Consider the following 13,223-nt stretch of genomic DNA (forward strand, 5'->3'; position numbering starts at 1 on the left):
AATTTAAAAAAATATATAACTTTAATTTTAACAGCACTTGCATACCCACCAAAATATAGTCATACTAGAATTCACCATATATATATATATATATATATATATATATATATATATATATATATATATATATATATATATATAGGGTGCGGATTGGTCGGATAGGGTTAAATCTCAACCCACACCTTATCCGACACGCGAGTAAACCTGCTCGTGTTCAACCTGACTATGTTGGGATCGGGTTGGGTTGGATATCCGTAAATAGGATTATTGCTTTCACCCCAAGTGGTGTGGAGTTGTTTTAATTAGTTGATTAACAGAAGGTTTAGCTATAATGTAATGATGAATATTTTTATGAAAAAAAAAATTTTATTGTTTACAGTAGTATCTTTTAACTTGACAGGTCAATTACTAATCTGTTGTGAATCTAAGCTCTATTTAGAGTTTGCTGCTTGCCAATAAGTTACTATATACACAAAGTGAGATTTAAACCCTAATACTTGCTAAAATGGATAAATAAATTGACCACTCAACTAATATAAGTTAGTTGAAAATTATTTTTAATATGATGACATGTTGGATTATAGTATCCAACTTTTGGGCCACAATAATGGTACGTTAAAAAACTTATACATGTTTAGCAATTTGTAGACCTTCACACGAGGTTCGGTACAAATGATAGATTTTATTGGCTTCGATGCAGTTGCATTCGGGTTTGAAACATGAGTTTAATGTATGTAGTAGAACATAAAAACCTATATAGTTGTGTGTGTATGTGGGCGAATCTGTTGAGCTTTTGATGTAATATCTAGGACAGTGGATAGCCCAAGCCGTCTTTAAAAAACAAAAATTTGTGGACATAAAAAGTTGGAGAATACTTTGTCCAATTGGTTAACTTCAATATGAACTACTTGATTAGATTGGGATCAAAATGAAAAGGCAAAGCATATTGTATATAGATTGTATTTTAAGTTTTTAGCATAATAACAAGCTTCTTGAAGGTTTAGTAACCCGGCACCCAAAACTATGAAAAGAATATAAATAAAAATACAAGCATCAATTTGTTTGTCTCAGAAAATACTCACAGTTACGAACACGAATTTAAACCAAGGCTGCAATAATATTTATGAATTTAACTAATATATGTTATATAAATATATATGAAAATTATTATTAATAAAAATTTTAAATTTTTTAAATAAATGTATAATAATTTTTTCTAAACTTATATTTTATAATTTTTTAATAAGTTTTTTAACTAACAGTTTTAAAATATATTTTTAGAACATATATTACTATTTTACTAATCCCATAATATATAATCAAGATCAATTCATGTAAGAAAATCATTTTATATTTTTGTTTGCCTTGCTACATTACATGTATTACCTTACTTTGAAGTGAAAACATTTGTTTTTACCATTTTTCATCAAATATAAGCGTAGCCTTTAATTAGTTTAAATAATAAATAATATACTATTTTTATTTTCCAAATATTATATCATGTCATAATATATCTATAGGAAAAAAACACAAAAAAACTTAAGATCTAGCAGAATTTATTATTTTTGGCTAGTATTTTTAGTCATCAGTTCAATTTTTGCTATGTTTTTTTATTTCTGTTCTGAGTGTTATACATTATCACAAACGTTTAGAAAAATAAGAAAAATTATGATATATTTTTAGCTCACATTTTTAAACATTGTTGACTAATTATTGACCAAAAATAATAAATTTTATTGACTCTCTAGTATTTCTCATATCTATATTTCTGATATTGAAAGTAGTTATCTTAATAATAATAATAATAATAATAATAATAATAATAATAATAATTTGAAAAACGTGTAACTCTAATATCATGTTAGAGTTATTCTTGATAAGCCAGCTATTGGTGGATTAATATTTTGATTAAAAAAAAAAAATCCAAACTTCAAATTTAAGTTAGTCATTTTTACACGGTCAATCATTTGTTGATTTGCGGTTTGATATACAAAAAATCATACTCTGATTTCATGTTAGGATCATTCTTGTTCTGCCGATTAGTACCCAATAGGTGTTTTGACAAAAAGTTAAATTCTAATTTATTATCAGAGTCACTATTATTGTACTAGTTATTAGTCACTATTAGTGTTTAGATAAAAAAAAAATGAGACTCTAATTATATGTTAAAATTGTTCCTGCATTATCAATTAATGGGAGAGTAGTGCTCTGACAAAAAAATTAAACATATTCTAATATCATGTTATGGTTACTCTTGCTCTTTAAAAAAGTGATTTATGAGTATTTTGACAAGAAAAAAGATATATAATTTATGTTAGAATCACTTACACTCCAAGTTAGTTGTTTAGTGCTTTGATAGAAAAATTATACTCTAATTTTGTCTTAAAATTACTCTTGCTCTTCCAATAATCAAGTTTGTTTTGATAAAAAAAATCATAGTCTGATTGCGTTAGGTCATTCTCACACTACTAGCAGTTATTGGTTTTATTACTATTTTGATGAAAAAGACATTTTTAATTTTATGAAAAAATTTTATTTAGGATCATAATGATATTGGTAACATATTTTGATTTATGAGGAGACAATATCCCTATTATATAATACATACAATAGGGATTTAATTGAAATTAAGATTAAATTATGGGTAATTAATTAATTTTGATTTCTTTCTAATTTGAATTTTGAAACAAATTAGGATTATCGTCAGTTATAGAATCAGAAAAAGAAACTGCCTCTAACAAAACAGCGTGACCTCCATTCTCTCCACTAATCCGAGAATCTCGCCGCCTCAGACCTGCAAGATCATTGACTGCCGTCTACCTCGCTTCCCACCGCCCTGTCGTTCGAACTGCGTCCAGGTGGTTTGCGGGGTCTTCGCGCTAGCGCAGCAACCCAGACCTGCAGCAAGGAGTATTTGCAGCCGGAAGACCTTCTTCCCAATGGCCACATCTCAAGGCGAACGCGTTTCAAGCGAAGGTCATCATGCACACCACCAGACAAAGATACATTAATGGAGTGCGATATCGTTGAACCCCTAGGCTGTGATATGTCTGCCGTTACAGTGGTTTCATCAGACCAACCTCAAAACATATCCGACGATGTCGTCGTCGACGTTGAGAAGTCGAACAAGATGAGCAATTTTGAGGAACAAATTCTGCCATGGATGTTTATTTTTTGAAAATTCAGATTTTATGTCACATTGTAAATAAGGTGTTTGTTTTTATCATAAAAGCAGTATCCATATGTGATTAATCAATTGTTATTGAACTAAATGTGTGATTGTTTTATATTGAATGGTATGATTATATCCATGCAGAATTGGAATAAATTAATTAATCATTTCATGCGTATATGATTGTTTTTAAAGGTATGGTATACTTATGTGCAGGAAGCATATTTTATACTTATTTTTGTATATGAATGTATGCTGCCTGCATATTATATGGCATGTTTTATATGCTAACCATCATATTATATGTCTATTTGTCATGCAGATGGCCATATATTTTATATGAATGTTGAAATAGCCTAAATTAGTTAGTTGGTATGCATTGTAATGTATGGTATGCGTATATTGTTACTACATGATGGTCATTCAATGAATTAAAAAAGCAATTATAAGGTGATACAGGGGTTGAAAAACAGGACTAAATTAAAGTGTATGGTACTTGGATTTCCTGCATGTTAATCATGACATGCTTATTTTAGTGCTTTGTAATGGCATGGTATCTTTATATGATATTTGCATATATTTTTTTTATATGCTCACATACTTTCTGCATATTATGTGGTTTATATGGATATGGGGTTTGTGTGGTTTATATGGTTGTGTTTTATATGGCATGGTATCCTTATATGAGTATTTTGTACGTATATGATACTTGCACACTATGCTTGCCTGCATATTTTTTTATTTATATATTTTATTTATATTTTTTATGTGTAGAAAAGATGTTTTGTATCTAATTCTACATGATTGTCATTGAATGAAAAAAGAAGCAACTAAATGGTGGTGCATGCCCTTAAATAATAGATAAAATGAAATAAATAATTCTGTTGGCATGATTTGTAGCTGTTGCTGTGTTTTTGGTGATTGTGTTTTAGATTTTATTTAAATGAGTTTTGATAAGGATCTTTACCCTTTTGGTTACTTTGTTTGTTTCAGAATTATAGGCCATGCAACTGTCGTATGTTACCGAGGTTGGAAGTGAAGAGATGGAGCTTGGTGATGAGGTTTTGGAATCTAGTTTAATTTTGTGTAGTCATAATGTGCATGTTTGATTTGATAACTAATGGTAATTATTTTTTCTTTCGGATTGATATAAAATATAGTTACCAGATCATGGTTGCCTACAAGAAGACGAGATACCAAGAGTTGGAATGCGGTTTGCTCAGTTACAGATGGCTCATGACTTTTATGTTACCTATGCAAAGAAAGTTGGATTTGCAACTAAGATAAGGACGACAACATATGACAAGATCACAAAGGCTCCCATTAACCAAGCTATACGCTGTAATCGCGACGGGTACCGCGAGTCTCGTGTTAAAGCACCAACGCGAAAGAATACAATTTCAGCTGCTGGGTACAAGGCAAGGATATATGTCAAGTTTGATAAAGACATCCAAGACTGGGTTTTGTTCAAGGTTGACTTGGCGCACTCACACCCCTGTTCAGCGAGAAAGACAGTGCACTACCATGAGTATAGGCAGTTGACCATGCATGCAAAGTACGTGATCGAGGATAATGATGAGGCTGAGATTCGACCAAATAAGACATTCCTTGCTTTGTCAAATGAGGCTGGAGGCCCCTCTAACTTGGGATTCTCAGAGAAGGATTTAAGAAACTATATAACAGTAAGGCTCCGAACTAGCAATGTGAATGCGGATGTTAGGGAGATGATGAGCTACTTCATGAGAATGAAGGACATCAATCCGAACTTCTTTTACGCAGTGAAGTTGGACGAGGAGTGTAAATTTAAGAGTGCAGTATGGGTGGATGCAAAATGTAGGGCGTCGTATGAATACTACGGAGACGTGTCAGTTGATAGCACCTACAGTACAAACAGGTAAGAAGTAGTTCAATTGGTGTTGTGCACTTTATTTGTTTAAACTCTATCTAATCATGATCGGCATTTCTTATGTCTGGTTGGTTTTTCCGGTAGGCATGGATTATCGTTTGTGTCGTTCGTTGGGGGTCAACCACCATGGTAAGTCAACCCTCATCGGTTGTGCTTTGTTGGGGAATGAGGAAATCACAAGTTATGAGTGGGTTTTCAGCCAATGGGTGAAGTGCATGGGATCTGCTCCGCAGCGTATCATAACCGATCAATGTCGGTCCATTTTCCGTGCGATCAGGAATACATTACCCGACACACGCCACCGATGGTGCATCTAGCATATTACGAAGAAGTTACCGAGCAAGCTTGGGGGTTACCTGATGCGTGGCAGAAGTGAACCAATTTAGAGATTTCAATTAAGAGGACTGGTGGACGAAATTGTGTTCCACGTTTTTTGTACTTGTGTGTGATTAACAATATATAATTGTATTGAATCCTCATTGTGGCTCTATGTGTGGACACAACTCCGTTCAACTAACCAGCAAATGCACTGGGTCGTCCAAGTAATACCTTACGTGAGTAAGGGTCGAATCCCACGGAGATTGTTGGTATGAAGCAAGCTATGGTCACCTTGTAAATCTCAGTCAGGCAGATATAAAGTGATAATGGTGTTTTCGAATTTAATATAATAAGATAGGGATAGGAATACTTATGTAAATCATTGGTAGGAATTTCAGATAAGCGAATGGAGATGCTTTTCGTTCCTCTGAACCTCTGCTTTCCTGCTGTCTTCATCCAATCAGTCTTACTCCTTTCCATGGTTGGCTTTATGTGATACATCACCACTGTCAATGGCTACTTTCGGTCATCTCTCGGGAAAATGATCCAATGCCCTGTCATGGCACGGCTAATCGTCTGGAGGCATCACCCTTGTCAATGGCTTCATCTTATCCTCTCAGTGAATAATATGCTCACGCACCCTGTCACGGCACGGCTATTCATCTGTTGGTTCTCGATCATGCTGGAATAGGATTTACTACCCTTTTGCGTCTGTCACTAACGCCCTGCAATCGCGAGTTAGGAGCTCGTCACAGTCATTCAATCATTGAATCCTACTCGGAATACCACGGACAAGGTTTAGACTTTCCAGATTCTCTTGAATGCCGCCATCATTCTAGCTTACGCCACGAAGATTCCGGTTGGGAGATCTAAGAGATATTCATTCTAGCTTAATTCATGTAGAACAGAAGTGTTTGTCAGGCACGCGTTCATAGGGGAGAAGGATGATGAGCGTCACACATAATCATCACCTTCATCACGTTCTTGGGTGCGAATGGATATCTTAGAAGAGAAATAAGAAGAATTGAATAGAAAACAGTAGTACTTTGCATTAATCTTTGAGGAACAGCAGAGCTCCACACCTTAATCTATGGAGTGTAGAAACTCTACCGTTGAAAATACATAAGTGAAGGTCCAGGCATGGCCGAGATGGCCAGCCCCCTAAAACGTGATCAATAGTCTCCTAAGATGAACAATAGATTAAAACTGAGACCAAAGATGGTCAAAAAGACTAGTAAAAGGTCCTATTTATAATAAACTAGTCACTAGGGTTTACATGAGTAAGTAATTGATGCATAAATCCACTTTCGGGGCCCACTTGGTGTGTGTTTGGGCTGAGCTTAAGTGTTCCACGTGCAGAGGCCATTTGTGGAGTTGAACGCCAGTTTCTGTGCCAGTTTGGGCGTTCAACTCTGGTTTTGGATCCTTTTCTGGCGCTGGACGCCAGATTTGGACAGAAGGCTGGTGTTGAACGCCAGTTTACGTCGTCAATTCTTGGCCAAAGTATGGACGATTATATATTTCTGGAAAGCCCTAGATGTCTACTTTCCAACGCAATTGGAAGCGCGCCATTTCGAGTTCTGTAGCTCCAGAAAATCCACTTTGAGTGCAGGGAGGTCAGAATCCAACAGCATCAGCAGTCCTTTTTCAACCTCTGAATCTGATTTCTGCTCAAGTCCCTCAATTTCAGCCAGAAAATACCTGAAATCACAGAAAAACACACAAACTCATAGTAAAGTCCAGAAATGTGAATTTAACATAAAAACTAATGAAAACATCCCTAAAAGTGACTAGATCCTACTAAAAACATACTAAAAACAATGCCAAAAAGCGTATAAATTATCCGCTCATCACAACACCAAACTTAAATTGTTGCTTGTCCCCAAGCAACTGAAAATCAAATAGGATAAAAAGAAGAGAATATACTATAAATTCCAAACTATCAATGAAACAGAGCTTCAATCATATGAGCGGGACTTATAGCTTTTTGCCTCTTGAATAGTTTTGGCATCTCACTTTATCCATTGAAGTTTAGAATGATTGGCATCTATAGGAACTTCAGATTTTGAATGGTATTATTGACTCTCCTAGTTCAGTATGATGATTCTTGAACACAGCTTCTTTATGAGTCTTGGCCGTGGCCCTAAGCACTTTGTTTTCCAGTATTACCACCGGATACATAAATGCCATAGACACATAATTGGGTGAACCTTTTCAGATTGTGACTCAGCTTTGCTAAAGTCCCCAATTAGAGGTGTCCAGGGTTCTTAAGCACACTCTTTGTTTTTGCTTTGGACCTTGACTTTAACCGCTCAGTCTCAAGTTTTCACTTGACACCTACACGCCACAAGCACATGGTTAGGGACAGCTTGGTTTAGCCGCTTAGACCAGGATTTTATTCCTTTAGGCCCTCCTATCCACTGATGCTCAAAGCCTTGGGATCCTTTTTATTTGCCCTTGCCTTTTGGTTTTAAGGGTTATTGGCTTTTTCTGCTTGCTTTTTCTTTTTCTTTCTATTTTTTTTTTGCCTATATTTTTTTTTCTGCAAGCTTTGTTCTTTGCTGCTTTTTCTTGCTTCAAGAATCATTTTTTTTTATTTTTCAGATTATCAAATAACATGTCTCCTAGTCATCATTCTTTCAAGAGCCAACATATTTAACATTCTTAAACAACAACTTCAAAAGACTTATGCACTGTTCAAGCATACATTCAGAAAACAAGAAGCATTGCCACCACATCAATATAATAATACTAAGTTCAAGGATAAATTCGAAACTCATGTACTTCTTGTTCTTTTGAATTAAAACATTTTTCATTTAAGAGAGGTGATGGATTCATAGGACATTTATAACTTTAAGACATAGTTACTAACTACTAATGATCATGTAATGAAGACACAAACACAGATAAGCACATAACATAGAAAACGAAAAACAGAAGAAATAAGAACAAGGAATGAATCCACCTTAGTAATGGTGGCGTTTCCTTCTTGAGGAACCAATGATGTCCTTGAGCTCTTCTATGTCTCTTCCTTGTCTTTGTTGCTCCTCCCTCATTGCCTTTTGATCTTCTCTTATTTCATGCAGGATGATGGAGTGCTCTTGATGTTCCACCCTTAGTTGCTTCCAATAATGGTGTGGAAGAAAATGTATCCCCTGAGGTATCTCAGGGATCTCTTGATTTGCAGTCAAATGTTCTACCACTGAGCTATAGACCCTTGATGGAAGCTTTTGTCTTCCCTTTCCTCTTTCTAGAGGTTTCTCTGGCCTTAGGTGCCATCAATGGTTATGAAAAAAAAAACAAAAAAGCTATGCTTTTACCACACCAAACTTAGAATGTTGCTCGCCCTCGAGCAAAAGAAGAAAGAATAGAAGAATAAGAAGAAGATATGGAGGAGATGGATGGGAGTGTGTATTCGGCCATATGGGTGGGATTGGGTGGGAGAGAGATGTTGAATTTTGAAGGTAGTGGGTGTATGGATGTGAGTGGTAAATGGAAAGTAGAAGGGATGATCATGAATGGAAAGAGAGATGATGAGGTAGGTGGGGATCCTGTGGGGTCCACAGATCCTGAGATGATCCTGTGGGGTCCACAGATCCTGAGGTGTCAAGGCATTTACATCCCTGCACCAATTTAGGCATGTAAAATGCCCTTGCACACAACTCTGGGCGTTCAGCGCCAGGTTGGTGCCCATTTTGGGTGTTCAACGCCCCTTTGCTGCCATTTCTGGCGTTGAACGCCAGAACCATGCTTGTTCTGGGCGTTCAGCACCAGGATGCTCCCATTCTGGGCGTTCAGCGCCAGAACTATGCTCTGTTCTGGCGTTTGAACGCCAGGCAGATGCTCCTCCAGGGTGTGATTTTTCTTCTGCTGTTTTTGATTCCGTTTTTGATTTTTTTGTTTATTTTGTGACTCCACATGATCATGAACCTAAGAAAACATGAAAAACAACAAAAATAAGAATTAGATAAACATTGGGTTGCCTCCCAACAAGCGCTTCTTTAATGTCAATAGCTTGACAGTGGGCTCTCATGGAGCCTCACAGATGTGCAGAGCTTTGTTGAGACTCTCCAACACCAAACTTAGAGTTTGGATATGGGAGTTCAACACCAAACTTAGAGTTTGGTTGTGGCCTCCCAACACCAAACTTAGAGTTTGACTGTGGGGGCTCTGGTTGACTCTGCTTTGAGAGAAGCTTTTCATGCTTCCTCTCCATGGTTGCAGAGGGAGATCCTTGAGTTTTGAATACAAGGGAGTTCTCATTCCATTGAAGGACTATTTCACCTCTGTCAACATCAATCACAGCTCTTGCTGTGGCCAGGAAAGGTCTTCCTAGGATGATGGATTCATCCTCTTCCTTTCCAGTATCCAGGACTATGAAATCAGTAGGTATGTAAAGGCCCTCAACCTTTACTAATACATCTTCTACTTGTCCATAAGCCTGTTTTCTTGAGCTGTCTGCCATCTCTAGTGAGATTTTAGCAGCTTGCACCCCATAGATTCCCAGTTTCTCTATCACAGAGAGGGGCATGAGGTTTATTCCTGAACCAAGGTCACAGAGAGCTTTAAAGATCATGGTGCCTATGGTGCAGGGTATTATGAACTTTCCAGGATCCTGTCTCTTCTGAGGCAATGTCAGTTGATCCAGATCACTTAGTTCATTGATGAACAAGGGAGGTTCAACTTCCCAAGCATCAATGCCAAATAATTTGGCATTCAGCTTCATGATTGCACCAAGAAATTTGGCAGTTTGCTCCTCAGTAACATCCTCATTCTCTTCAGAAGAGGAATACTCATCAGAGCTCATGAAGGGCATAAGGAGGTTCAATGGAATCTCTATGGTCTCTGGATGAGCCTCAGAGTCCTTTGGTTCCCCAGAGGGAAGCTCCTTATTGATCACTGGACGTCCCTGGAGGTCTTCCTCCTTGGGATTCACGTCCTCTCCTCTCCTCACAGGTTCGGCCATGGCGCTTATGTCAATGGCCTTGCACTCTCCTTTTGGATTCTCTTCTGTATTGCTTGGGAGAGTACTAGGAGGGATTTCAGTGATCCTTTTACTCAGCTGGCCCACTTGTGCTTCCAGATTTCTAATGGAAGATCTTGTTTCATTCATGAAACTTACAGTGGCCTTGGATAGATCAGAGACTAGACTTGCTAAATTAGAAGCATTTTGTTCAGAGTTCTCTGTCTGTTGCTGAGTTGATGATGGAAAAGGCTTGCTATTGCTAAACCTGTTTCTTCCACCATTATTAAAGCCTTGTTGGGGCTTTTGATCCTTCCATGAGAAATTTGGATGATTTCTCCATGTTGAGTTATAGGTGTTTCCATAAGGTTCACCTAAGTAATTTACCTCTGCTATTGCAGGGTGCTCAGGATCATAAGCTTCTTCTTCAGGAGAAGCCTCTTGAGTACTGTTGGATGCAGCTTGCATTCCATGCAGACTCTGAGAGATCATATTGACTTGCTGAGTCAATATTTTATTCTGAGCCAATATGGCATTCAGAGTATCAACTTCAAGAACTCCCTTCTTCATAGGCGTCCCATTATTCACAGGATTCCTTTCAGAAGTGTACATGAACTGGTTATTAGCAACCATGTCAATGAGTTCTTGAGCTTCTGCAGGCGTTTTCTTTAGGTGAATGGATCCACCTGCAGAAGTGTCCAGTGACATCTTTGATAGCTCAGATAAACCATCATAGAATATATCCAGGATGGTCCATTCTGAAAGCATGTCAGAAGGACACTTTTTGGTCAACTGTTTGTATCTTTCCCAAGCTTCATAGAGGGATTCACCTTCTTTCTGTCTGAAGGTTTGAACATCAGCTCTAAGCTTGCTCAGCTTTTGAGGAGGAAAGTACTTGGCTAAGAAAGCCGTGACCAGCTTATCCCAAGAGTTCAGGCTGTCTTTGGGTTGAGAATCCAACCATAATCTAGCTCTGTCTCTTACAGCAAAAGGGAAAAGCATGAGCCTGTAGACTTCAGGATCTACTCCATTAGTCTTAACAGTATCACATATCTGCAAGAATTCAGTTAAGAACTGAAAAGGATCTTCAGATGGAAGTCCATGAAACTTGCAGTTCTGCTGCATTAGAGAAACTAATTGAGGTTTAAGCTCAAAGTTGTTTGCTCCAATGGCAGGAATGGAGATGCTTCTTCCATGTAAATTGGAATTAGGTGCAGTAAAGTCACCAAGCATCTTCCTTACATTATTATTATTTTCGGCTGCCATCTCCTCTGCCTGTTCGAAAATTTTTGAAAGGTTATCTCTGGATTGTTGTATTTTAGCTTCTCTTAATTTTCTCTTCAGAGTCCTTTCAGGTTCTGGATCTGCTTCCACAAGAATGTTCTTATCCTTGCTCCTGCTCATATGACAAAGAAGAAGGCACAGAAAAATAATAATAATAATGGAGATCCTTTATACCACAGTATAAGGATCCCTGTGTGAGTGGAAGAAAAGATGTGGAGATAAAGAATGTGATGTAAAGGAAGAAACACAACTGTAAGGATGGAAGGAGGTGAAATGAGATGTTAGGATATGAATGAATAAATAGACTAAGATGGGGGAGGGGAAATTTTCGAAAATATTTTTGAAAAAGAGTTAGTGATTTTTGAAAATGGTTTTTGAAAAATGTTAGTAATTTTTGAAAATTTTTGAAATCAAAAATAAAAAATAAAAATAATTAGTTAATTAAAAAGAAATTTTTGAAAAAGGGGGAAGATATTTTCGAAAATGAGAAAGAGAGAGTTAGTTAGGTGGTTTTGAAAAAGTTAAGAAACAAACAAAAAGTTAGTTAGTTAGTTGAAACAAATTTTGAAAAGATAAGAAGTTAGGAAGTTAGAAAAGATATTTTGAAAAGATATTTTTGAAAAAGATAAGATAAGAAGATATTTTTGAAAAGATATGATTGAAATTAGTTTTGAAAAAGATTTGATTTTTAAAATCACAATTAATGACTTGATTCATAAGAAATCACAAGATATGATTCTAGAACTTAAAGTTTGAATCTTTCTTAACAAGCAAGTAACAAACTTCAAATTTTTGAATCAAAACATTAATTGATTATGTTATTTTCGAAAATTTGGTATAAAAATAAGAAAAAGATTTTTGAAAAATATTTTTTTGAAATTTTCGAAAATAACTAATAATTTTGAAAAAGATTTGATTTTTGAAAAAGATTTTGAAAAAGATAAGATTTTCAAATTGAAAATTTGGTTTGACTCATAAGAAACAACTTGATTTTAAAAATTTTTGAAAAAGTTAATCCAAATTTTCGAATTTGATGAGAGAAAAGAGGAAAGATATATTTTTTTTGATTTTTGAATTTTTATGATGCAAGAGAAAAACACTAAAAAGATGCAATGCATGAAATTTTTAGATCAAAACATGTGATGCATGCAAGAATGCTATGAATGTCAAGATGAACACCAAGAACACTATGAAGATCATGATGAACATCAAGGACACATTTTTGAAAAATTTTTTATGCAAAGAAAATATGCAAGACACCAAACTTAGAATTCTTTAATGCTTAGGCACTAAGAATTCAAAAATGCATATGATAAACATGAAAAGACACAAAACAAAAAATCATCAAGATCAAACAAGAAGACTTACCAAGAACAACTTGAAGATCATGAAGAACACTATGAATGCATGATATTTTCGAAAAATGCAAGATGCATATGCAATTGACACCAAACTTATGATATGACTCAAGACTCAAACAAGAATCAGAAAAATATTTTTGATTTTTATGATTTTCTAATTTTTTTGGATTTTTATGTTATATTTTTCGAAAATTATATGAAAAAGAAAAATAAGGATTC

The 13,223-nt window shown here is 35.8% G+C and overlaps 1 protein-coding gene and 1 non-coding gene across 2 annotated transcripts; both read left to right on the forward strand.

Moving 5' to 3' along the window:
- The first annotated feature begins 4,176 nt into the window (after nt 1-4,176).
- On the forward strand, nt 4,177-5,211 carry LOC107606044 (protein FAR1-RELATED SEQUENCE 5-like). Its single transcript, XM_016308013.1, has 3 exons — nt 4,177-4,233; nt 4,333-5,066; nt 5,163-5,211. The coding sequence occupies exons 1-3, from the start codon at nt 4,177-4,179 to the stop codon at nt 5,209-5,211; spliced, it is 840 nt and encodes a 279-aa protein (XP_016163499.1).
- A 5,910-nt stretch (nt 5,212-11,121) lies between these two features.
- On the forward strand, nt 11,122-11,229 carry LOC148576388 (small nucleolar RNA R71). Its single transcript, XR_015903212.1, has one exon. It is a non-coding gene; the product is annotated as a small nucleolar RNA R71 (small nucleolar RNA).
- The last annotated feature ends 1,994 nt before the right edge of the window (nt 11,230-13,223 follow it).

Source organism: Arachis ipaensis, chromosome B1, assembly GCF_059453495.1.
Source record: "Arachis ipaensis isolate K30076 ecotype BB chromosome B1, ASM5945349v1, whole genome shotgun sequence".
Classification (NCBI taxonomy): Eukaryota; Viridiplantae; Streptophyta; class Magnoliopsida; order Fabales; family Fabaceae; genus Arachis; species Arachis ipaensis.

Coding starts and splice junctions, on each gene's coding strand:
- LOC107606044 (XM_016308013.1), top strand. CDS start 4,177: ATGCAACTGTCGTATGTTACCGAGGTTGGAAGTGAAGAGATGGAGCTT. Junction 4,234..4,332: donor AGATGGAGCTTGGTGATGAG/GTTTTGGAATCT, acceptor TATAAAATATAG/TTACCAGATCATGGTTGCCT. Junction 5,067..5,162: donor AGCACCTACAGTACAAACAG/GTAAGAAGTAGT, acceptor TTTTTCCGGTAG/GCATGGATTATCGTTTGTGT.